At 45.5% G+C, this 27,303-nt stretch overlaps 1 protein-coding gene across 2 annotated transcripts in view; it reads right to left on the bottom strand.

Annotated features, from left to right (window-relative positions):
• Positions 1-10,261: 10,261 nt before the first annotated feature.
• STX2 (syntaxin 2) overlaps positions 10,262-27,303 on the bottom strand; it is a 31,011-nt gene continuing 13,969 nt past the window's right edge. Inside the window, exons 4-11 of one of the 2 annotated variants that reach the window (XM_066260850.1) lie at positions 24,555-24,629; positions 23,251-23,324; positions 22,495-22,603; positions 20,405-20,478; positions 20,176-20,313; positions 19,079-19,189; positions 16,343-16,468; positions 10,262-12,357 (exon numbers count right to left, since the gene is read on the bottom strand). In XM_066260850.1, coding sequence (XP_066116947.1) covers positions 16,388-16,468; positions 19,079-19,189; positions 20,176-20,313; positions 20,405-20,478; positions 22,495-22,603; positions 23,251-23,324; positions 24,555-24,629 — 662 coding nt within the window. In that variant the 3' untranslated portion in view covers positions 10,262-12,357; positions 16,343-16,387. The remainder of the gene's footprint in view (positions 12,358-16,342; positions 16,469-19,078; positions 19,190-20,175; positions 20,314-20,404; positions 20,479-22,494; positions 22,604-23,250; positions 23,325-24,554; positions 24,630-27,303) is intronic. The other variant, XM_066260851.1, reaches the window with a different exon arrangement.

Genomic DNA, 27,303 nt, shown 5'->3' on the forward strand with positions numbered 1-27,303 from the left:
GGGTCTAGACTAACATCTGACTTTAGTTCTTTCTCCTAAAAAAAAAATAAAGCTGCACAAAATCCTTAACAAGACTTCCCCCCACTGACCTCTCCCCCACAGCTCCTCCACCCACCTTGCATTTCCCTCTTTCCACTCTTTCACACGTGCCTGAGATGATCTGATTTCTGTCCAATAAAGGAAGGCATGTGTATACCTTAGGTGCACAGGATGGAGGTAACTTGTCATTCCCTAGCTCAGCATTCTCCCATCCCAGCCACAGGGAGCCGAGCCCCACGTAGAAGCCAAAACCGCAGTAGTAGGCAGACACTTGCAACACCGAGCACCTGGGACATCACCTGGGCCTGTGGCTCAGGCCCAGCCAACGCGTTCTGCAGCTTGAGAAAATCGCTACCCTCTGGCGCCACCTGTTGACTCTCCACCTCCATCCTACCAAAGCCTCAGGCCAGAAGATTAGAAAAAGCAGACCTTGCACTGGTTGTCTTCAGAATTTATCTCAGCCCCACCCAGGGGTGTGGAAGAGACTCCAGGGTGCTAAGGTGAGTCAATGACTGCTAACTTCGTGGCCTTTTAGAATTTGAGAAGCTGTTTGAATTCACAGATGGGGAGTGTGACAGGTAGATGGGTAAATTTGTGATGAAGCAAGTCCAGCCAAATGCCAATCAGTTATAGAATCCTGATGGTGGGCATATCTGTGTTCAGGGTACAAGCCTTTCACGTTTTCCATATGCTTGAAAACTGCCATAAAAGTTGTTTGTGGGAACAGAGGGCTGCTTTTCATACAGACTTTTGTTTCTTCGCTCTCTGACCGGTGGGTTTCTCGTTAGTGTGTCTGTCTGCGTTTACTGTTCCTGAATGTTGGTACCATGGTATCACACGGTCTCCCCCCACCACCCGACTGTCCCCCTTTATAAACTGCATCCTCCAGGAAGACTTGAACACTCCCAGCTCTTGAGCCTTCTCTTCCCCTGACAGCCCCGCCCCCTCCTGCCTCTAGCACTGACCCCTTTAGTGAGGCCACTCCGACTTGGAATGCCTGGACAGTCCAGGCAGCATCTTAAATTCAACTGGATCAAAACCGGTGGCATCCTTGTCGGCACAAACCTCATTCCTCCCCACTGGCCCCACTCCTACCCCCTCCTGCCGGCTCAGAGCCCAGCGCTGGTCCCATTTCTGCTGCAGCCCTGGATGAAGTTCTCCTCCTCCTCCTCCTCCTCCTCCTCCTCCTCCTCCTCCTCCTCCTCCTCCTCTGCTTCCTCCTTCTCCCCCTCCCCCCCCCCTCCTCCTCCTCAGTGTCTACTGGAAGCACCAAGCCTAACCTTTAGTGACACCACTGAGGGGTCCAGTTTCAAGTCCTTCCCCACCTTGCCAACCTCAGTTCATGGAAGGCGTACCAGGAACTAGCCGGCTGTGGGGGCACCAAACAGTTATATGGTGCAAGGGGGGTTTGTTTTTATTTTTTAATCTTGGGAATTCCAAAGTGACTCCGACTCCCACAGGGCTCTGGGCAAGCTGACCACAAAATCACTTGTTCCCACCCTGGTCATCACCTAGGCGTCCCTTCCTCTGAGCTGCTTTGTCCCCATTTCCAGGGGGATTACTGGGAGCCACTAAGCATTGTGGGAAACTCCCTGGAGTGGCCTTCTCAGGAGGCCTTGCTTATTAAAGTTCGGACCCATGATTCATCCCACCTATTGACCAGAGAGTCCCCTGCTGGCCTGGGATCCTTCACGGGGCCTGAGCAGTCTGTTTTACAAAAGCGTTCACCGCGGGGGTCCACGAGGCAGTGCTGTCCTACAGGTAACCATTGTTCCTGGATTATCTGTGTGCTGCTGGCTTGGAGGCCTGAAGGGGAGGCCCCCCTGCAGAAGCAGTGATAAACGGCTTGTCAAGGGTCGCACAGGTCAGTGAGAAAATGGGATTTGACTGACACACAATTCTATCCAGCAGAGGTTTTTAAGAAAACAGTTGCCAGGGAGAAAAAGAAGTTGCGTTCCACAGTTGGGCCGGCAGCCCCGAGTCAGTGCCTGGGAGGGGGCGCCCTCTGCTGCTTGTCCCATGCTCTTCAGGCCACTGGAACGGAGGTAGAGACACGGGGGGGGAGGGGGCAGTGACTGTCTTCAGGACCACCGTGTACTCCCCAATTGTATGCAGAGGGGAGATCATGGCTTTTTTAAACAGTTTTACTGAGGTATAACACACATCATAAAACATACCCGTTGTAAAGGCTGAGTTGGATGGTTTTAGTGCATTTGTTGTTACACAACCACCACCACCATCCAGTCCTAAAACACCTCCATCGCTCCAGAAAGTTCACGGCCCCAAACTACCCCAGATCTGTTTCCTGTCTCTGCCATCTGCCCGTCCGAGAAGTCGCACAGAGATGACACCCTGCAGTCAGCAGCGTGTGGCTGGCTCCTTTCCTTCCAGGGACTGGCCAATCTCTCACCACGGGGTCTGCTCCGTGGCACGGACATGTCCCAGGTTCACCTTTTCCCTCAGTGGTGGGTGTCTCCAGCTTTGGAAACACCATCAGGAATGGTGCTGCTACAGATGTCTGCCTACAAGTCTCTGTGCCAGAGTTTATTTTCATCTCTCTTGGGTAACTACCTAGGTCGTGTAAGACTCTGTCAAGCTTTTGAAGAAACTGCCAGATTGTCTTCCACAACAGCTGTGCTGTCTTGGCTTCCCACCAGCAACGCGCGAGGCCTCCCAGTTTCCCACACCCTCGCCCACACAGCCAGGTCCTTTGCCTCCCGCCTCCCCAGGACAGATCCTGTTCTCTGGATGTGTCCCCCATTCTGGGGGCTCCAGGCCCACGTAAGAGGTCAACCCAATCTCTGCCCCACATTGACCCACATAGAGGAGAGTTTCTTTATTATTGAATCAGCCCCAACATGTATGTGCAAGGGAGGCTCACATCAAGGCCCAGGCGTGCAGCTTCTCCTGAACACCTGGGGGGGGGGGGGGCAGCTGCCTCTTCAGACAGGGCTGCACGGTGTTCTCCCCTGCTGCCCGCACACTCATGGCTGTCTCTCTGTCACTGGGGTCAGCACAGCTGCCATTCACCCACCTGCGTCATTTACCATCAGGTTGGACTTATGCTCCTGTCTTCCACACTGGGAAGCAAGACAGTCCCAGAGTGCCACTGTTTGAAAGGAAAATGGGCGAGAACAACATTCCCTGACCATCAACGCCCATCTGTTTAGTCCACCTGCTGTGGCTCACTTATTTAGGCTCTGGGACATAGGCAGGCATATGAGCTGGTGACTCCTGACTCTATGATGTGACTAGTTCTCTTTCTGATAGACACATACTGAGTTTAAGAAAGTCCATTATGTGGTACAAAAAATACATACAGCGGCTCATTAAGTGCAGCAAAATTTCTTGCTGTGAACGTGAATTCTGCACTTTGATATCAGCAGCCCCAACAAACAGTCAGTCCCCGGCCAGCTGCCTGCTGGTACCATGTTCTGCTGGGCTCTGTCCCACCCCTTTACTCTCTACCCTCATTTACCAACAAGACAGGTGTTAATAGTTTTCTTTAGCCAAAGGTTATTTTAAAATCATATGGCAACGCCCTGACCGGTTGGCTCAGTGGTAGAGTGTCGGCCTGGCGTGCAGGAGTCCCAGGTTTGATTCTGGCCAGGGCACACAGGAGAGACGCCCATCTGCTTCTCCACCCCTTCCCCTCTCCTTCCTCTCTGTCTCTCTCTTCCTCTCCTGCAGCCAGGGCTCCATTGGAGCAAAGTTGGCCCCAGCGCTGAGGATGGCTCTGTGGCCTCTGCCTCAGGCGCTAGAATGGCTCTGGTTGCAACAGAGCAACGCCCCAGATGGGCAGAGCATCGCCCTCTGGTGGGCATGCCGGGTGGATCCCGGTTGGGCGCATGCAGGAGTCTGTCTGACCGCCTCCCCGTTTCTAACTTCAGAAAATACAAAAATAAATAAATAAATAAATAAATAAATAAATAAAATCATATGGCAACTTCAAAAATTTTTCTTTGAATCGCCTATGCGTTCTTCTCCAGCCATAATACTCGTTTCCATGGACAAAAGTGGGTTCCCACCTTAGAGTGTGACACTCCCAAAGATGTCACAGGGACCCATCTACATTGCACCATGGCCCCATCTTCCCACAAAGGTGCCAAGTTTTGAAGCAACTCCTGCAAAGGCTGGTGTGTGGTGGAGCTGTTCCTCACAGGTCTTGGACTGGACCTCCAACAATCCACACACTTGTTATCTGCAAGAAAATACCATTTCCCTCAGCCTGACCTGTGGTGGCGCAGTGGATAAAGCGTTGACCTGGAAATGCTGAGGTCACCGGTTCGAAACCCTGGGCTTGCCTGGTCAAGGCACATATGGGAGTTGATGCTTCTAGCTCCTCCCCCCTTCTCTCTCTCTGTCTCTCTCTCCTCTGTCTCTCTCCTCTCTAAAAATGAATAAATAAAATTTAAAAAATCAAAAAAAAAAAAGAAAATACCATTTCCCTCTCACTGAAATAGTTCGTTCTGTCATGAATGAACAGAAGAAAACAGGATCAAACGAAGATGTGTTTCATCTGCCCTAAGAACATTCAACAGCTAAGAGCTGGGAAGCAGCAAGACTTTGAGTCAATGGTGGCAGTTCCTCCCCGCAGCTACTGACCACCTCCCCCCACTGACCCCTCCAACAGGACAATGGTCACCAGGTATTTAACCATACTGAGTCTTTGAGTTTTTAGGGCCACAAAAAATGCTGTTGGACAGCCCTAGAAAGGTAAACACTAGCTATTTCCCAGGATGGCCAAATGGGCTGACAACTGGACAGTGGCTAGTTTGGAAATTCCAGCTGGTCTTCTAAGTGAAGTGCCTGGTCAATAAGTACAATTTCCATATGTGCACTGAAGTCCCAGAGCATTCTCCTTCCAAGGAGGAGGCCATACACCAGGAGTTTGACGTGTCCTGCTCCAGGGAAACTTCCTGCAGAGGGTCAGCTTTAACCCTGCCACAGTCCTGTCATAGCACCCCAGAAGGTCAACCTAAAAGCTAGGACCTTATTTTTAGAATGAGCTAACCCATGTTCTTCCTACATATGGACAGACTGAGGCCCAGAGAAAAAAGCTGAGAAAAGCTATACTCAACCTCATCCAAGTTAGGAGGATTAGAGAACCACGATGCTTCAATGTACCATCATGCGACAGACGACACAAAACTTACAACTGCCACTTGCCACTGACTGTACCACTTGACTCCATTTCAGAAACCACATATGTGAGGGGGGAAATGTGTGTCTTAGACCTATGAAATCTAGTCATCTAAATCAGTGGTCCCTAACCTTTTTTGGGCCACGGACCGGTTAAATGTCAGAATCACGGACCGTCCTTTAGGGTGGGACAGATAAATGCATCACGTGACCGAGACAAGCGTCAAAAGTGAGTCTTAGATGTAACAGAGGGAATCTGGTCATTTTTTAAAAATAAAACATCGTTCAGACTTAAATATAAATAAAACAGAAATAATGTAAGTTATTTATTCTTTCTCTGCGGACCGGTACCAAATGGCCCATGGGCCAGTACTGGTCTACGGCCCAGGGGTTGGGGACCACTGATCTAAATGATCTCAGTCAACCTCATTCATAGATGGAGCAGGCGTAACACATGAACTGTACTGTTAGAAATTCATAAAGCCTAGTATGTCCCTGTTCAAATGAATACACACCCTGATCGGAGTTTTCAGCCCTTCCATACATACCCCTTCCCTCACCCCAGCTGCTTCCCCAATGGGGACAGCTGGACACAAACCCCCAAATGATCTTTGCTTCCGGCCAGTCCTTCTGCAATATTCAGCTGGCCACCTCGTCCTGCCGAAGTTCCTTTGTAAACATGCCCGTTTCTGCCCTTTCCTCCCCAAGCCCACACCTCTGCCTTGGGCCTTCTGGAGATGCACTCGGTTCTCACAATTCCAATACATGCAACCTCAAAAGAAAACCATCACTAATGAGATCCATGGCACTCACTTCTTCAAGGACTGAGCTCCATCTGAATGGCCCAGGCTGGTGCTAACAGCCAGGAAGATTGTCCCAATTCTGCACAGTCGCCATCCCAGGGACCAGTCAGGGGAGTTCTGCGATCATGTCAGAATCCACAGGAGACCTTTTCCAGGAGGAAGGCTGTCTGCCTGGCTGGTGTTACCTCTGCTGAGATGCTGCCCAAAATATCCTGCTCACGACTCTGCTTTCCCATCTGACTGCCGAAGCAGAGAGTTCTGATGGGCGGCAAGTGGGAGTGCACGAAGCATGAGTCACATCTTTTCAAATAAAGCAGCTGTGGTCGCAGTCAGCTGTCCACTGTGGGCACCGGCCTCCCCACTGCAGAGAGAAGTCTCAGCAAGCCACCCTCGAACCAGACCCTCGGAGCCGCTCCCGGTCTCCCGGGTCCTATGGCAAGTTCTGTGTTAACCATGGGTCTCCATCAAGGTTTGTATTAGACACAGCTTTCCTATAATGCAGCATAGGGACCTCAAAGGTGTTTCTATTGCGTTCTATGAAAACACTAAGCTCTGCTGCAATGCCGGTGGCTGAGGCCAGGCAGGTTCACATTGAATTCGAGCAGATGGTAGAGAAACTGTGGAATTGGAAGATGTCGGGCCATTCCCATTGACTGGGGGCTTGAAGAGACCGGGGAGGGAATAAACAGAGGAAAACCTGCTTTTCACAGAGAAGGGCAAGGGATCAGGAAAACCAACCCTCATGGGGGCGACTGAGGGAATCAGCTTGTAGTGGCGGGAAGGCAACCTGGGAGAATCGTCCCCAAGGGAAAACACCAACAGCTATTCACAGAGACACACACGGCTTTCTGCCACGTGCTCACACACTAATTGTGCAAATCACCTGCAGCCGAGAAACCAGCGAGCAAGCCTAACACCGCTATTTTCCCCACAACTGCCTAAGTGGTCTTCCTCCTCCTATCCTTGGGTTCTCCTCTAGATGTCTCAACACAGGAAGCAGGGCAATGCTGTTAAGACATAAAAGTCAGATTAAATATCTGTACACAAGCTCTTTCCCCAGAAATTTGAATGAATCACCCTCTTAACTGTTTTGTCAAATCTTTCCTGACTTCCCTGCATTCAAATACACAAGCTCCACACCTAAGAATTCTTTATCCTCTCAGATTCATTCTTCACAACTTTATGACACTGGACATACCCTTTATTTTACTTAATCATGGTGTTTGTTGCCAGTCTGTCTCCTCTGGACAGTAAGCCCTGTGGGTGCAGGGACTCTACGTGGACAATTCACTGCTGTCTCCCCAGCATGGGGAATACGGCCGGGCACACAGGCATTCTGCATTTGTTAAGTGACAAGAGCTGCACATTTCATAAAATAAAAAAGGAAGGAAACTCGCACATTTCTTTGCTGGAGAGCAGAGTATAGCTACATTCCCCTCATCAAAAGAACACAATCTAAGATGAGTAAGAAAGCAAACCGTGTAGGCATCTAGATCAGGGGTCGGGAACCTATGGCTCGTGAGCCAGATGTGGCTCTTTTGATGGCTGCATCTGGCTCACAGACAAATCTTTAATAAAAATAATAATGTTAAAAATATAAAACAAAAAATATAAAACATTCTCATGTATTACAATCCATTCATTTCCTACTGCTCATGTTCATGGTTGTAGGTGGCGGGAGCCAATCACAGTTGTCCTCTGGAACAACACCAAATTTTTATTGGATAATGCGTAACATACACGGGTCGTTGTATGGCTCTCACGGAATTACATTTTAAAATATGTGGCATTCATGGCTCTCTCAGCCAAAAAGGTTCCCGACCCCTGATCTAGATGGAGAACCTGAGCTCGCAGTTCCTGTGTCACAAGCTCAGGTGCAGAGGGACCAAGAACTCCAATCTGTGCAGGACCCAGCAGAGAGCTGGGGAACAGGAGCTGCCTATGTTCTTGGTCTGCCGTGTTCAGCGGCAGTCCTGGCCCACTTCAGCATCTTCCAGATAAATGTCCAGATACCCACTGAAGCAGCTCACTCAGCTGTCCCAGAATCTTCTCTCTGTAGAAAAGTGACCCTAAAAATCCATAAAAGCTGGGATGGGGAGGAGGATATCCAAATTTGTCCTTATGGTGTCTGGTTCCTGCTGCCCACCCGGCACTTCCTAGCTCTGCATCCTCCAAGATGTCTCAGCAACCAGCCGCCCGTGCTGGGCACAGCCCCAGGGCCCAGCCCAGTGGGCACTTCCATCCACAGCCCTGTAACATCCTTTTGGCAGAGATGCACCACCAATCCTTTCTCTTACCTGCAAATGCAAGCAGACCACAAAAAATCACCTCCATCAGCAGGATGACACCAGACCCTCCACGGCCACCCAGAAATAGGCACACGGTGTCCACTGAGCCACCAGGACCGGCTGCAGCAAAAGTCCAGGAGCGAGGTGGTGCCCACAGTAGCCGCCATGCCTGTGCCTTCCCTCCGGTTCACAGGTCACATCCGGGCTCACCACCCTGGGAGGGGCAGTGCAGGGAGCTGTGGGATCACAGATGGCCCCCGCGCTCTGTGCCTTCCCCCTGCTTTCGGGACTGGACCCCCAGGTCCTGGATGCACCTTGAAGACGGCAGAGGGCTCCCCCACGAGGACGGGGCAGTCTACTGCAGAAGGGGGAGACACACAGCTGCTCCTCCCCCCAGGACCACGAAGTCGGCTATCTGCCCAGTCCAGTCCATTTCAGTGTCCCCACCCTGCCAGCCTGGCCAGAGGAGTGGTGACATGCAAAACGCAGCAGGTGTGAGGAGGACACTCCTCTCTCTTGACCATGAGATCTCCAGGACCAAGGGTTTATTTTTAAACTCTGGGTCATCTTGTCATTATGAAAAATCCCCTTTTAGGGATTCATTGTTGGAGGAAACACTTTTTTTTTTTCAGTCTTGGGGGTAATCACTTGAGGAAGCCTTTTGGGGACATACGAAGGCAAAGCCCACACGAAAACATTCTAGAAGCCGGAGTAGATGCCCCTGAGCACAGCGACCACATGACAGGTGTCAATAACCGGCCGAGTGCACCCCTCGCTCAGTGCTCCGGGCAGGTCCACTTCACAGGTGAAGCAGCAGCGGCCCAGAGCGGTTCAGGAACCTGCCCAATATCACACAGCGAGCCAGGGGTCGGATTCAAACCCAGAAAGCCCAGCTCCCCGGCGAGGGCTTCATGGTGACACTCCATCAGGTCGCACAGGATCCCGTGCAACATGGCAACGACCTCCCTGGGGCTCCTGTGACGGGGGCCTGACGCATCCTTCGGACACACCGCCGGCACACTGGGAAGCGCACAGCCGTGACTGTGAGGCCTCACTGCCCGATGCACCACCACATTGGTCCCCGCGGATGGCTGAGAACCGCACCGTCTGCACAGGCCACAGCTTGTGGGCCAGGCTGCACATGGGCTCGGGTGAGGGCGCTGCGGCCTGTGGTGATCTACGACACCACAGCTCCAGGGGCCGGCCATGGCGGGGCCCCCACACGGTCGAGATGGTGTAGACCGTGAACACGTGGAAACCGGGACCCACGCCGCGGAATCGTCAGGACCGGCCCTCACGAACCAAGAGGCCTGCCTAAGAAACCAGGAGAAGAGACTGTGAGAAAACCGAGAGAACCTACCACCGAGGATTGACGAGGACCTGCGGGAACACGCCGGAGCTCCCGCGAGAACACGCCCGGAGGAACCGGGAAGTCCGGAAGTGGGGAACACTGCGGCAGGACGGCCACCACCATTTTTTTCCCCACAGCAGTTCCCCGCGAGGCCAGCGATTCCAGCAGAGACGGGGCAGCTGCTCCGCGACCGAGGAAGAGAGTGTGGAGAACCCATGCACTTGGCGTGGGGAGGGCGGCCCCGGCATCGCGCAGGCGCGGCTGCCAGACCGTCAGCGCGCGGAGCCAGAGCGGGACAGGCTCCAAATCCTGGAAGGAGCACCTGCCGGATGCCGAAGGAACTCGGGCGGCTCCCCAACACGGCGCTGCTGACACTGGGGACCACAGACGCTTGGTATGACAAATTAAAAACGTATCAAAAACACCTACAATTTATTACTACTACTATTATTATTATTGAGAGCGAGGCAGGAGCATGGAGCTGCTTCTGTGTGTGCCCCGCGCCAGGACTCGAACCCACAACCTCCGTGCTCCGGAACAACGCCCGGACCGACCTAGCGATCCGGCCTGGGCTTCACCGAGAATTAATTCGTCATATTATTCTACATAATGATGACCACAGGTAAGAGTCATTTTCTTAATAGAGCAATTTATTCATGACTATGCAATAAAATACCTCCTAGATACCTTTACAGAAACTACAAGGCAGAAAGTCAGTGAGGTTTTTGTTTGTTTTTCTCCCGTTCTTGGAGAAGTTTTTCAAATGTAAACACAAAATATCTCAAGAAGTAATAAAAGGTAACAAATGAATCTGTTAAATATATTTTTAAAAATCTTTGATCTTGGATAGGTACAGGAGGCTTAAGACATACAAATGTGTTATCTAACAAACAACTTAAATGTCCAAATAGACATCAAAAAAGGCATTTCCATAACTTCAGCTGGAAAAACACAAATTCGGCAGGTACTTCAAATCCAGTGAAGCATGATCTGACAATGGAGACAGGTCATCAGCCCGGGGCTATACGTACATGCGGACATAATTACACAAACAGGGGTAGAAAAGGTACATTCAGACAGGCATGATCTCTGGTTAGGACGTCCTTCACGAGTTCAGTCTTCAGTGGAAGCACAGATCAATGAGCTTATCCCACCAACAGACTGTGTACAATTTAAAAATACATGTTAGAGCCAGAGGGCTCCTAGAGTTATTATTCTGAGTGACGACTACCTGGTAAATAAAATGCATCCACACAGACTTGGATCTAAGCTAAGCAGTCAGATGCAAAAATTGTGAATGAGTGAAAGTCATAATTGTATTAAGAAACAGCTTGCAAACTGTTCAGTATAATAATTCACACTTATTGTTTGGAATCATGGGTATCTAAGTTTCAAACCAAACAATGTTAGAATACAGTCACATGCTTTTTTATACAACCAAATACATAAGTAACAAGAATTAACTATATTTTGTATATCCTTCATTTGAAATGTTGACTGGTTGCTACCTTAGAGTTTTCATACATCTTACAAGTCTAAAGCATATTATTATAATAAAAGCATTCATGAGCAATAATGTTTAATTATCGCAGATTCCTATAAACTTTGGGAATTAATTAAAGTTCAGCAGAATCGTGGATACTTTACATTGACATGATGTACACACAACAGTTTAAAATAATTACCTAATGTCTAGGAATAATTCCCTTGAGTTTAGAATAAGTAGTAAATCTTTTGGTTTTTATCACCATCTTAACTTCAGATTTTATTAATGTAAACAAGGATCACAAACCTTATTTTTAATGAACAGAGAAGAGACCACTGTCTTCACAGTACAGTAACTAATTTATTATCTGGGTAATGGAGTGGGTGGAGATGGGGCTGAGTATAAAACATTTCTGGGGGGCATCAGGCACATTTAAACCTCACAAATCAGTGTGAACAGAAGGCAGTGGAAAGAATTTTTGGGGTGCTTTACAACCAATGTTTTCTTTCCCAGTGGCAAACTTTGTAAACAACTGTGGAAAGATGGCTCTAATATCATGAAGTTTCCTATTTCTTTTAAAAGGCAATTATTTAATATATAAAAATTGAGTAAATTAAGGTGTTAATATATTAAACTTATAAACATTTAAAATTATAGATATCATACAAAACAGCTCTGTAATAAAAAAATTATTTTTGCAAACAATAAACAAACATGAATTAAACATAGTACAAAACTGTCTCTTAATTAGCTTGTTAGCTAGGAGAAGGGGAAGGAAGAAAGTCTTAGACCTGAAATCTAATGGCTTTGGAACATAAAATATTCCTACTTAAACTTTACACACATATATTTTTAACACTGAAATATAAAAAATTAAAAATTTCAGTAATTCCTTATTTTAAGGCCTTGAAACAAGTTTCACATTGTTAACAGTTTTATGATGAGTTATTTCCAGTCCAAGGAAGTTGGGGTTAACTTATCACATCCATTCTGCTTACAGCTTTTTGACTGAACAATACATTCTGTTGTGTGTTCTCCAATTCACTAAAAAAAAGTCAGCACTCAGTGCCACGTGTCACAATGTCTAGGATTCATTCATGAAAGGGAGGACGTGGATTTGCTGCAGATGTGGTCTGACTCCAAGGACAAATGGTTCTTGGGCTATGGTTGCTATCACAATACTGTTGCTAGGATAATTCCAAGGATCACAAGCAAAATAATTACACAAATAATAATGAACATCATTTTCTGCAAGATAAAGAAAAACATTAATTTGCATGGTATCAAAGAAAATAAATTACTCATGTCATTTCCTAATAAAATTCTGGAATTTCAGACAGTTTAAAATATAAATCTATGTATTATCAAGGAAGAACCTCCCATGTCACAGGATAGTTCCAAAGGTGAAACACTTTGGATTACAGACACATGGATTAAATTAATAAAGTATGTACTATTATATTAAGAAAGTTATTTGCAGGAGGGGGTAGAGGGGGAGGGAGATATATTCAGTAAAACACTGGTAACTGTAAACACAACAAAGTAAAATCAGTTAAAAAAAGTTATTTGCTCCTGAAAGGAATAAACAAGTCAACAAGTCTACTTGGCACCATGTGGGTTCTTAAGGACACTTTCTATTGATCATGACATTCCAAACTATTTCTCAGATGCACTGTACATCTTTTTAAAACTTTAAATGACTCTTATTTCTCATTTGCTGAAAAGATCTTATTTATGCATTTTTTACATTGTGGTATGCACATGTGTCCGAAATCAACAGTCTTGTAACTTAGTCTTCCATTGCTTCTATGACCCAGAAGCAGGATAATGTAGCATTGCCTTTTTTTTTTCCTTTTTAATTAACAAGCATCCTTGCAGTCGAAAGCTCAACAACCTTTAGCTTAAGAAAACCAGCATTCTCCAGGAAGCTTGTCCGCGGGAGAAGGGCAGGAAGTCCAAAAGATGAAAGGGACAGCACGATGTATGGCTTTTACTTCTCTTCGTGAAGCAGAGACGCGTCACTTTAAATTACAGTTACCAAATGCGTGCTGCACTTTCATCTAAGAAATCTCCTCTGCTGAAAGTGGACAGCTCTAAATTAGCCTCGGCACTCCGAGAGAGAGCTTGATTGAAGACGGCATAGCCGGGTCCCCCAGGAACTTTGAAGTCAGTTACTTAGAACCTAGGGAGCCCTACCTTCAAGATATCGCCTCTCCTTCAAAGTTCATGTCACTTGTTAATATTATGTCTGTCCTGGATAGCGGGACTTGAGTCGCAACCACCTGGAATCCTCTTCCTGTGTTTTCCTGGGACCTGCTCTTAGCACTTTTCTAGAGAAGCTGTTTCCTTTGACCCATCATACCTCTACCTCCTCCTCCCCATCAGCACCCAGCCTTCAGCTCCAGCACCTGTGCAGGTGTCTGTTACCCTCACTCCACCTAGAATCACCTTTGCAACTGGCTGCCCCGGACATGTGCTGATTTCTGCAGCTTTCTTGTATTTGCCGAGTGCCCAGGACTTTGGATGTCTGTACTGTCCTCCACATCTGGCTTCTTTGCTACTCACAATTCCTGCCCTGCACGCTGTGTACTTAATAACTGTTCTTGTCTCAAGTCATGCTGGCAGCTCCTGCCAGGTGCTGGGACTTTCTCCGCAGTGGACAGAGCACACCCTGAGAGTCACTCACATTCTGGGTTCAAGTCACGGCTCTCCCACCAACTATATGGAAATCCTGGGCGAGGTGCTCCCCTAGCCTGTCTCCTCATAGACCACTGGGCATCCCACCCCCATCAGGCTTGGGTGTCACCTCCACAAACTGCCTGCACTGCATGTCTGGCCTGTAGGAAGGCTTTGCTGAACAATTTGCTGAAAGAATAAATTAATTTTTCAAAAGTATAATCAAAGAAAGACATCAGCCACTCCATTTGTATAAAAAATTTGCTGGTATGCACTTTGATGTGTTTTTTTAATTAATGAGATTGTTTTGTGTTCATTTGTTTTAAGGGGCCTAGGGTACAGAATAATCCGACAGTCACACTGACAGGACCCTACTTTTATTCACAGCATTGCCAAAGAGCACCAGTGAAAAAGCAGCTCATTTAACTGGGTCTAACCTAAAAATTAATTTTATCTTAGTGTAACCACATTCAACTAACCATGTTATGACCACTAGGAAAAACTAAGAAAATTTATGTTTTAGAAAGTGTTTTAAAAAGTATTTTTAAGTACCATTACATCAGGAAGAAAACTCATAGGTACCACACTTTCAACAGAGCTAACAGGAGAGCAGCAAGGATACACACACCTACCACCTAATAAAAACAGTGCTGCGATGCCTTCTGTCTTCCAAAGAACAGGTTGTGAACAAACTCAACATCCCAGAGTTCATTACAGGAGCAATTTCAAGTGCAATTTTGTGGCTGGAGGCTAAGTGTCACAAGCTCACATTAAGAAAGGTTGGCTCAGTGGTAGAGCGTCGGCCTGGCGTGCAGGAGTCCCAGGTTCGATTCCTGGCCAGAGCACACAGGAGAAGCGCCCATCTGCTTCTCCACCCCTCCCCCTCTCCTTCCTCTCTGTCTCTCTCTTCCCCTCCCACAGCCAAGGCTCCACTGGAGCAAAGTTGGCCCGGACGCTGAGGACGGCTCCATGGCCTCCCCTCAGGCGCTAGAATGGCTCTGGTTGCAACAGAGCAATGCCCCAGATGGGCAGAGCATCGCCCCCCCCAGTGGGCGTGCCAGGTGGATCCCGGTTGGGTGCATGCGGGAGTCTGTCTGACTGCCTCCCCATTTTCAACTTAAGAAAAATACAAAACAAAACAAAACAACTCTGAAAGACGGAACAGCAGCAGTGAAACCTGACCGTACTGGTGGTTCCTTTCTAGGACAATACCTTATTTTTTAAGATAAAGTTGCAAGTGTCTATCAAGACTGAATTCATCCAGGGCTATCTGTCACAATCTAGATACCCAGGGACATTTCACAATTTTAATCACAATGATTATGCCCACCACATTTTTTTTTCTTTTTTCTTTTTTTTTTTTTTTTTTACAGGAACAGAGAGTCAGAGAGAGGGATAGACAGGAACAGACAGACAGGAATGGAGAGATGAGAAGCATCAATCATTAGTTTCTCATTGCGCATTGCGATACCTTAGTTATTCATTGATTGCTTTCTCATATGTGCCTTGACCGCGGGCCTTCAGCAAACTGAGTAACCCCTTGCTTGAGCCAGCGACCTTGGGTCCAAGCTGGTGAGCTTTTGCTCAAGCCAGATGAGACCGCGCTCAAGCTGGTGAACTCAGGGTCTTGAACCTGGGTCCTTGGCATCCCAGTCCAACGCTCTATCCACTGTGCCATCGCCTAGTCAGGCCCACCACACATTTTGAGAGAAGTAACTGGTATGTCTGAATTTAATACACTGGAGAGCACTCTAATTTAAGGGTTAATACAAGTAGGCTGATGCCAAATGCATAATAACAGGAAAAAGGCAAATCTACTCAAGTTTGGAGAAGGGTGATACTCACATAATAAGCAAAAATAAAGATACTTTAAATAATTGAATACCTTTCATATTCAGAATTGTTTAAGAACTAACAGGCATGCTAACTAAAAAAAAAGATTTCATTTTAAAAAGGTAATATTTTTAAAACAGTACATGGATAAGGAGACATTTTATTTTCATTAACTGTTTTTTGTAGTTTTTGCTCCAAATCCCTCTAATTCCACAGCAAAACGATAAGTAAATATATTTCACAAGCAACTTTCTGTTGCGATTATTCAAAAGTAAAAATTTAAGAGCTAAATTAAAATATTAAGTGTTAGTTTTTAAACTGAGAATTAACTTTCACTGCAAGGATGATTACACATAATTGAGGGCCTATGATAAGGAGTGAAGTTGCCCCAGATTAAAAGAAAACAAAATTGGGAGAGACCAAGACGCTGCTGCCTGCTGTACGATCACATGCAAGTGATACAAGTAAACCTAGAAGCTTAAAAAAAAAAAAAAAACACTACCTAGAAGAAAGAAGGCCTGGCCTTAAAATGGATGACCACACTGCTTGCTTCTGCTCAGCACAGACAATGGCAGGACAGGGGAGCCGGCACAGGTGTCCAGAGGACATTACGGCATCACTCCACTGGCACGCTGCTACCACTGTTAAGCATATTAAGGTTGGGCAGCACTACTGTTAGCTAACTGAGGAAGTAAATAAGTTAATAAGTTGGTTAGTTACTTACTACCGCGCTGGCAGAGAGGCACGCACACTGATGTTATCCGCATCATCATTTGCCAACTGATAAACCAATAATTAGAGCAATTACAGCCACCAGAACCACCGACACAGCAACAATTATCCACTTTTTCTGTCAAAGGAAAGCAAGCTGATTATGTCTTGGTTAATTTCATATCGCCACAGAAGACATCCCTCATTTAAAATAAAACCATCCATCAGAATTCGTTTTAAAATCTAAGCTACAGAACTTCTTACTATTTCTGTTTGATAATTTTTAGTTCTCAAAAAGAGTGACTTTTAAGGTCAGAGGATTGGTAGTAGACAGAACTTTCAGAATATCGGGTTTCATCAGTGGGAGACCTGCATGATCACATCATTTTGATCAATGGACTGAGAGACATTTTTTTCTCATTAATAGAGCTATGTAACCAGCCCAACTAGGAAATTAGCTCTCTATAATTAAAGCCCCACAGTCTTGTTTCTCCTTGTTCTATTTGGTGTTGGCAGTTAGCTCCCTCACTGCTCCTGCCACACCATGTAAAATAAACCACTCCGATATGGCCACCTGGTCTCTCAGGGGCCATATACAGCTGCCGTGAGAATAAAAACAGGACACCAGGAGAGGAGACGACCGGCATCTGTAGAGGCGCAGCTGCAAAGCAACTGAGAAGCAGAATGACAAGTCATATAAGCTGTGGTTCTGGATGCCAGGGATTGAATAGGAAAAGAGAGTGACAGTTTTTGACTCGGGCATCACCATTTTTGACCAGCAGGCATCTAGCGATGTACAGACCCTGTCACCTCCTAAAGCGAGGCTGACTCAGCAGGTTTAGAATGAAAATCTACCGCTCACTCTACCATCTTTTATCTTTGCAAAACCCATGAACTCTTCCTTAAAATTTTCATTGGACTGACATGACATTTTCATGGAGAAAAGGAAGGAAACTGCCTCTTTTTAATGATCTTTTTAAAAGTAAAATTCCACTTTGTGCCTGGAACTAGGCTAAACACTTTACCTATGAACCCCCTCACCTTGCTTCAAGGGTCAGCACTTTGCCAGGTGATGAAACGGAACATGAGAAACCATGCTTAGTTAGCACAGCAGATAAGCCCAGGGAAAAGCAGAGTGAGGTACTTTGCAGGCTGACAGGAAAGTACAAACATGCACCCCAGTCGGGAAGGTCCCTGTGCTGCCACTGCAGGTGAACCTGCCCACGAAACCCAATGCCTTATTTCTTCTGAACATTTGGAAATCCTCCCTTTACAAGGCCTTTGTTGCTGTGGCATTGGAACCCTCTGCAGACCAGCACTTAGCCAGCAGCTTCTAGGGCACTGCTCACCCAAACAGCCAGTTTCCGGGAGGTGGGGTGACACAGGGAAGGTGGTGGTTTGGTCCTTTGTCAGAGAGAGAGGCCAACAACTGGTGGGCAAGGACACATATACAAGAGTTTTCTAAAACTTAATTTTGTACTTTCATTGTTTTTATAGAAGAGCTTTGGCTCATACACAGGACACAGTTAAGATCCAGATAAAAATAATCAAACTCGTACAAAACTTAAATGTGGGTGCTACATAACAGCTCAGGTCCAGTCCCAAAAATTCTCCTTTTCCCCCAAAAAGGATCAGCAAATAACCCAAAGAATAAAGTATTCATTGAAAAAAAAAAGTATAATCTATGAATTTTAGGAGAATTTCCAATCCAATTAGTTTACCTCTCTCCAAATAATGACCCAAGAAACAGAGAACTCTAGAACTTAAACCCATCCTACCTAGAAAAGGAATATGGCCCAACTTCTGGTTGTGAAGGGTCTTAATTACTTAGAACACAGACAAGTTTATAGTCAACATAACTGAACAAATTTTAAAACGTTTTAGGGAAAAGAATTACTTAATTTCTAAAATAGGCCCTGGCCGGTTGGCTCAGCAGTAGAGCATCAGCCTGGCGTGCGGGGGACCCAGGTTCAATTCCCGGCCAGGGCACACAGGAGAAGCGCCCATTTGCTTCTCCACCCCCACCCCCTCCTTCCTCTCTGTCTCTCTCTTCCCCTCCCGCAGCCAAGGCTCCATTGGAGCAAAGATGGCCAGGGCACTGGGGATGGCTCCTTGGCCTCTGCCCCAGGCGCTAGAGTGGCTCTGGTCGCGGCAGAGCGACGCCCCGGAGGGGCAGAGCACCGCCCCCTGGTGGGCAAAGCGTCGCCCCTGGTGGGCGTGACGGGTGGATCCCGGTCGGGCGCATGCGGGAGTCTGTCTGTCTCTCCCCGTTTCCAGCTTCAGAAAAATACAAAAAAAAAAAAAAAAATCTAAAATAAAACTTCACATTTTTGCCTGACCAGGCAATGGCACACTGGATAGAGCGTCGGACTGGGATGCGGAAGACCCAGGTTCGAGACCCCGAGTTCACCAGCTTGAGCCCAAGGTCACTGGCTCGAGCAAGGAGTTACTCGGTCTGCTGAAGGCCCACGGTCAAGGCACATATGAGAAAGCAATCAATGAACAACTAAGGTGTCGCAATGCGCAACGAGAAACTAATGATTGATGCTTCTCATCTCTCCGTTCCTGTCTGTCTGTCCCTGTCTATCCCTCTTTCTGACTCTCTCTGTGTAAAAAAAAAAAAAAAAAAAAAAAAAAATTAAAACTTCACATTTTTATGTCTTGGAATACTTTTTAAGTTGGCTTATTTCATGTCACAACTTGAAACCAAATAGAAAAATGCACTTTAATTCTTAGAAACCAAACTCACCCTTCTTGCTTTGCTCTGATACTTAATAGCTTTTTTTGTTTCTTCCTTGGCATGTTCTACATAGTCTCCGGCATTCATAACATTTTTTTCTATGTTGTTGATCATTTCACCCTTAAAACAAAAAATTTCAAACTTAGAAGACATTCTCAAATTACTTAATTATGTATCTTAAGACAAGACAACCATGGGGCATCAGTCAAGTTTTCACATGAACGTAATGTGCATGGAGTGAACACTGAATTTCTTTTTGACATTTTGAAAAGATGAGACCATGTACTGATACAAAGTAATCTAAATTGACTTATGTTTTAAAAAGAACTAGAAGGGATGGACAACAATACCAGTAAAGGCATCTCAGTGGACTGTGAGGTACACTGTAACATGAACACTAATGAGCAGGTGAGCATGGTGAAGGAGAGGGGGTGACTTAGGCTAAAAGAACATTTTACGATTATGCACAAAAATACAACATACAAGGAATGTCTTCTCTAACACATAGAAAACTGTTGAGATATCTTTAAAATATCGGTAAATTAAGACTAGCTTACAGTTGACACTTAAGCTGATTAGCTTAATGAGTGGAAATGTGAAGTGAGGTGAAGAAGGTGAAATGTTCAGGGAGGAAACAGTTGGTTACCGGGTTTTCTGTCCACCAGCAGACATCGCTGCAGCAGTGCGGATAAGGCAGTGAAGAAGGACACACAATTAACAGACTCGTCCTCAAACTGAAACTCACTGCTAAGCCTTTGACTATACACACATTTTGAATTAGATGAGTCAATATTATGCAATACTGACAATTCTAAAAGGAAACAATGGAACAGGGCTAAAAACAGCAATCTTTCTAATGAAGCTTAAAGTAATACACTTGGTATAAGCAATCATAATTAAATTCTAAGGTACTAAAATCTTTACACGTTACAAAAACAATGTGGTGTCTAACTGGGTTCACTCTTCCATTGCAGTCACGTTACAGTAAACTTCTGAATTTTAAGACTGCATCCAAAATACTGGTTTTCCCAGGAACAGTGGCATCAAGCAAGAGGTTTTATGAACGTCTGTGGCCTATCTCAGACACATGAGGCGCCTGCGGCTACCTGCGTCTCCACAAACATGGCCATGTCCATGAACATCTCATGCAGCTCTCGGATGCTGGTCTCCAGCTTCATGATGTCCTGGTGGCGCGACTCAATTTCATTGAGAGCTTGTCTAGTGATCTGTGAATCTGATATAATCTTTGAAAAACAAAAACAAGAAAAAGAAATGCTGATGATCTTGTGACTGCTTCGAAAGCAGAAGAAAAGCGCAGACGCCGCGGGCACTCACGTCGGAGGTGAAGATGGATGGGTTCCCGCTTTCCAGCATAGCCTCCAGCTCCTCATCAGTTGTGCTCTTCCCAGCTGCAAGGTGAATAGTTAAGAGCGGGACAAGGTTTAAAACTAACGTTTTCAACCCTGAGTCAACAACTCAAGTCTGAGTTGTTAGCATCTTAGACAGTGTTTTTCTAACCTTTTGAATACATTTCCTTAGGCAAGTGTTAATGAGGAGAGAAACTAATGTAAGACTGAGAAAAGGAGGAAGACCAGAAAACACTCATGAAGAAACCTATCTGCAATGAAGGAAATTTCAGTATGAATTAAAAACAATCATAAAAAGAAAATAGACACAATTTTTTCAGCATGTCAGTTTTCCTAAAAGTTTAACTCTGTCTTATGGAAAAAGGGAGTAAGCTGAATTCAGCGTATTTTAAATGGACATAAATAAAGATGGCATAATCAGAATCAGATACTTTAATACCTTCTATGTTTTGGTTGTTAATATTTTTTACCTTGAGTTTCATGTTATTAATGGTCTCTATGAAAAAACCAAATTGATACTTACTATTTTCCACAATTTGTGCCACAAAAGTCAAAATTAAATGAATAAATATCATAATTAAAATATCATTCAATGTGAATGCTGACTGCAGCATTATTCAAATCACCACACAGTGGAAACAGCCCAAAAGGTCCATCATCTGATGAAGGGTAAACAAAACATGGTCCATCCACACCCAGAACATGATTCAGCCACACAAAGGGGTACAATACCGACACCTGCTACAATGTGGCTGAACCCTGAAAAACTGTTAAATGAAAAGAGACTCATCACAAAGACCACATATTGTATGACCCCATTTACATGAAATATCCAAAGTGGGCAGATGTATAGAGACAGAGAAGTAGGCTGGTGGTTGCCTGGGGCTCACAGCAGGGAAACAGGGAGTGACTGACAATGGATGGGTGTGGAGTTTGGCTCTGCAGTGATGAAAATGTTCTAAAATTGACTTTGATAATAAACTACAAAAAAGTACTGCCTAGCATCCACACAGCATGTTAATCATGTCCTCATCAAGTTTGTTAAAGGGTGTTCAGTGAGGTTTGTGCTCACAGCTGTGCCCACACCCGTCCGTGGATGCTGCACCTGCAGGGGTTATGTCCAGCTGACGGACCGATCTGTTAAAATGGGGAGTAAGCGGCCCTGGCCGGTTGGCTCAGCGGTAGAGCGTCGGCCTGGCGTTCGGGGGACCCGGGTTCGATTCCCGGCCAGGGCACATAGGAGAAGCGCCCATTTGCTTCTCCACCCCCACCCCCTCCTTCCTCTCTGTCTCTCTCTTCCCCTCCCGCAGCCAAGGCTCCATTGGAGCAAAAATGGCCCGGGCGCTGGGGATGGCTCCTTGGCCTCTGCCCCAGGCGCTAGAGTGGCTCTGGTCGCTGCAGAGCGACGCCCCGGAGGGGCAGAGCATTGCCCCTGGTGGGCGTGCCGGGTGGATCCCGGTCGGGCGCATGTGGGAGTCTGTCTGACTGTCTCTCCCTGTTTCCAGCTTCAGAAAAATACAAAAAAAAAAAAAAAAAATAGAAGACATAAAAAAAAAAATGGGGAGTAAGCTAACTGCCTTTGCCCAGGGAGACGCAAGCTCTGTCTTGCAAGGCTGACTGCTACACAGATACCCACAAAGGACAGTCTGGAGCAAAAGGGCAGCTAGTGTTGGCTCCCCAGACAAGCAGAGCCCTAATAGTGTTGGCTCCCCAGACAAGCAGAGCCCTAAGGCCCACCGAGAACTATCTCCCAAGACAGGGCAGGCAGGACAGAAAAGTACTTGAAGAAATAATGGCTGAAAGTTTTCCAAATCTGGTAACACTCTAAATGTAATATATTTATAATTAGAAAGTGATTTAAAGCCACTCACCTAGAATTTTCTAAAAGGCATAAATAAATAAGAGGTTTGGTGACTCAAAGAACAGGAGGCTAGAAAAGGGCTTTAGGTTTCACAAGACTGGCAAAAAGAGATGAAATGACTTTTTGAAGTTACAGTGCTTTGACGTTGGACCTTAGGCAGAAGTGTTTCTAACCGGAGGGCGTTTCCGTTCACTCACTTATTTCCAGCTGGCGCTGTATGCGGCCTTTGCTCCGCTCCCGGAAGAGAGTCTGTGCTTCACTGTATTCCGTCATAACCTCCACAAACTTTCGAGACAGTACTGAGTGCTGGCAACAGAGGAAACACGAGATTACTATTGTGACGGTCATGTCTTCTATTGAAAGTGATGCATAAAAACATCACATGTGGACATTCAAACTACTACACTGCTCCTTTAAATGGAAAATAAGAACAATAGCCACTTCCTGTATAACAGAATCGACGTGAGGATTTTTACATGCATCATCTCTTCTGATCTCACAATAACCCCACGGCACTATTACTATTTCCCGCCTTACAGAAGTAGGAGCCATGATAGAGAGGGGTCAGCTAGCCCGTGGTGACGGCCGCCTGGAGCCGGCATGGCAACCAAGCAGGCTGACCCGAGAGCCAGCACACTTCTTCACCACTTGTCAAGCACAGTTAAGCAGATTTTCCCTCTGCCACACCCTAACTTCTGAAAGGTGGGGGCCTCAACCACGAACTCTAAAGTGATTCAAACAGTCTCCCCTCTTCTGAAGAGCGTTCTGTTGATGGATTGAATAGATTGTTTTCTCCATAATAGGGGGTAATCTATAAACACTACACCTTTTTCATGGAAAAATATGAGGATTAATGTGACAGTGAAGATAAAAGGATCTTGTAGCTGAAAGAAGAAATTAAGAAGACCTATTCCCTGACACCATGTCAGTCTAGGGGTGGCTGACAAGCAAACCTGGGTCCTCCGTATCCGAACGTCCATGGAAACGCGGTGCCCACTCTCATCCTGATCCAAACTTTGTTCAATAGCTGGGAACAAACAGAGGAGAGTGAGCTTTTATACCAATAAATGGACTATTTCAAGCCAAACCTCACAATACATTTCCCAATAAATGGTGTGGATCCTGGTAATAATCATCAAGTGCTGATAATATCACAAAATAAAACCAGACATTATATGTTAATATTTAAAAGGAAAAAAAAAAAGCCTGAATTTGATCAAGTTTATAGAACTGAACTATCAACCTACAGGAACTACAGAAGATACTAGAAACTGTTAAATGATATTATAGGGGTGAAACCAGCAAAACTCTGAAGTCCGACAAATTCTGATGGACAAACATCCTGGTTTCTCCAACCAAAAGAAAAAGTGCTATGGGGGAAAAAATAGGAGAATCTGATCTTTAAAAACCTTAAGTGACACATCAACCAAGCACAGTGCATGGACCTTGTTTTGAAATCCTTCTGTCTTAGAAATACACCCTGAAGCATATACTACTGATGAAGTCATCAATGTCTGGGATTGGCTGCGAGATCGTCTGTGTGGGGTGGGAGCCACTACAAAGGCTAGTACGAAGGCTGTGGACCTTAGACTATGGCAGCACCTCCCTGCTGTAGACAGGTCGGAAAATTTCCATACTGAGTCTTTTTTGATCTGCAGAGATTTTCCTGACTTGAATACTGGTTTGCAAGAATTAAATACAATGTGTCTTTCTACCATTTCAAGAAAACACAGCCTCTGTCCACTTCCCATAGGGAAGCTGCAGCCGCTCAGAAACCGCTAGTGTGGGGTAGACCCAGGGTCATGAGCTCAGCTGAACTGTGCTCCACACTCAGAGAACCCACTTGAGAGCCTGGCAGTGCATTTTAAAGGCTATTCACCTTCTCAGACAGACATCTATCTGTAAGGTAGCCAAAAGCGTCATAAAATATACCAGAAGAGATAAATAATTTATAAGCACTGCCAGGTTTAATCTTGTTGACCATCAATTAGTGTTTCTTCCCTAAATTTAAGGATTAACAAACATTAGCTTCAGCTCTTCATATGCAATCCTTAGACGGTTTAAAAATTCCAGAATAATGATTAGCTTAAACAAAACGCTTACTATACCAAGTACATACATATAAGTTTATTTTAGAGTGCTACAATTTTAACTTTTAACTTTTTAAAATATAAAAATAAAAAAGTATAAAGAAAAAAACACGAATACCCATAGTTCCACCATCAGTGATAGAACGTAACCAAACCTTTAAACTTACACTTTAACTTGGTGCGGATTTTATTAGCAGTTTTCTTGATTTCTTTGTTCAGCTCTTCAAGCTCCTCTTTTATTTCTTTAAAATTAAAAAAAAAGTCATCTGAGCAATAATATCCAACATCAACAATGTCCAAATACACTGAAATGGAACAGTATTTGGTAAATGTTCAAGGGTGTTTGTTTCTTTAGAAAAACTACTGAGCATGCTGGCAGTTCTCAAAGTGTGGATCCCGGACCAGCAGCCTCAACGCCAGGTGGGAGCTCTGGAGAAATGCAATTTCCTGCGCCCAACCACACCCAGACCTACACCATAGACATGCAGGTGGGACCAGACATGACCGAGGCCCCCAGGTGATTCTCGTGCACACCTGAAGTTGAGACTAGCCGGCCTATCCCAGTTCACTATCACCACCGCTAACACCCAGACCCAAAAAAGGGCAGAAGTTGAACCATGTTCCAGAAGAAGAAAGGTCTGCCATGTGTCTGACCTCTCTCCTACACTTCACTGAGCAATGAGAGCAGGCCCCTGGGCATGCTGGCTCCTGCACTGGGGACGTGGAAGCCAACATCCCCCAAGACTCAGTAGTGTGCCTGGGGAGGGAGAACCCAGCACAGACGTCTAAGTGAGGACACACACGGAGCAGGAGAAACGGGACAGGGACCTGGCCTGGGCAGCGCCAGACCATGGCTGAGGACATGACACACCAGGCTCTGGGCACAGTCGTGAACCACTGAGGACAACTGAGGACAGAGCCTGCTGGTGGACAGAGCCCCACTTTTCAGCCGCCACTCAGAAATAGACCTCGCCTCTCTGGAGAAGAAAGCCAAGTGGGTGGGGGACACTCCAGACAGAGATACTGGACATCTAATCTGCTAATACGGGCATGCAGGACTCAAGCTTTAGGGAAATACACAGGGGCTGATCCTCTAAGTCAGTGGTCCCCAACCCCTGGGCCACAGACAGGTACCGGTCCGCAGAGAAAGAATAAATAACTTACATTATTTCCATTTTATTTATATTTAAGTCTGAACAATGTTTTATTTTTAAAAAATGACCAGATTCCCTCTGTTACATCTGTCTAAGACTCACTCTTGTCTCGTAAGTTCGACAATTATATTTTAAAATACCACAGTTTTTATGCCGGTCGCATAATTTTATTTTGTGCTTTTATCCGTCCCACCCTAAAGGCCGGTCTGTGAAAATATTTTCTGACATTAAACTGGTCCATGGCCCAAAAAAGGTTGGGAACCACTGCTCTAATTGACAGAAGCAGGTCATACACTTGAATTTGATAAGGGTGACATCCCAGTCACTCAGAAAAGGACAAGAAGCCGGGAACTGCTCCTTCCAGTAAACTAGGCAATTCTGATCAGTCCTCCAGCTGGGTGAACTCAGAAACTCTGGATAGACATGTTTTAAATCTGCTTAGAGTTATCAGCAAGGTACAATGGCAGGAGAGGAGCCCCAGGGGCAGCTGAGGCCATGGGGAAAAAGCGGAGCAGGACTGCTGAGCCTAAGGCCACTGCCCTGCAGGGCTGGAGCTGCACTCAGAATCACTGCAGGAACCAGAGCCAGAACTGCTGGTGCCCCCCTACTAGTCAGAATGCTTAAAAATCATCTGTGAAAGAACGTACTGTCCTAGGATTCAAGTTACTGCCACCTGTTTTCCTGTACAAAGTCCAGTAGTCAGTCAAAAATAACCAGGCAAACGGTAAGAAAACAGAACAGGAATGCAACCCAAGAAGCACAACAGATGACACAACCAGATCCACAGGGGCACCAGTTAACAGGGTTATCTGACAACAGAGACGTGACATGAAAATAATTAGGGCCAAAGGGGTAAATACAAGATTATGAGTTTTGTCAGAAAATAGGACAGTATAAAAAGGAACCAAATGAAACTGCAGAACTGAAAAAGACTAAAAATAATTGTGTGGGCAAGAAGAGATCCCATGGCTGGAGAAATAACAGCTGAAAAGAAGTTCGAAGGTCAATCAGGAAGGTGATTTCAGAATAAGATGGAATAAGACAAAACGGTGGAGAACAGTGAATGAAGGGCAAGAGACATAAAGGGCAGAGGGGAAAGATCTAAGACACACATAATGCAGGTCTCACGGAGACATGACAGAAAATGGAGCAAAGATGACTTCTGAAGAGAAAATGGTCAAGATATTTCCAAAACTGCCAAAAAAAAAAAAAAAATCCTAAGGTTCAAGAAGCTTTGTGAAAAGCAGGATAAATAAAAAAAAAACCACATCTGGAAAGATCCAAATCAAATTGCTAAACCCAAAGACTAAAAATCAAATGTCTTAAAAGCTATAGTTAGACAACTGACTTGAAAAGACAATAGAAAGATACCTTCAAAATCTTCAAGGCAGTGAAAGAAAATAACTTTCAAACTAGACTCCTATACTCAGCACAAATACCCTTCAGGAATGCAATCATATACTGTAATATAAATCATAAAAATATAATTTCAGACTACAACACGACCTGACTAAAAGAAGTAATTTTTAAAGTTTTTTTTATTGATTTGAGAGAGAGAAAGAGAGAGAGAGAGATTAATTTGTTGTCTCACTTATTTATGTATCCTTGGTCATCACCCGTATGTGCCCTGACCAGGATCAAACCCACAATGTTGGCATATTGAAACAATGATCTAACCAGCTGAGCTACCCAGCCAGGGATAGAGAGTGTTTTATTTTAGAAAGAAGAAAGAATATCCAGATGGAAGTTCTAAGACACGGGA

Source organism: Saccopteryx bilineata, chromosome 2 (genome assembly GCF_036850765.1).
Source record: "Saccopteryx bilineata isolate mSacBil1 chromosome 2, mSacBil1_pri_phased_curated, whole genome shotgun sequence".
Classification (NCBI taxonomy): domain Eukaryota; kingdom Metazoa; phylum Chordata; class Mammalia; order Chiroptera; family Emballonuridae; genus Saccopteryx; species Saccopteryx bilineata.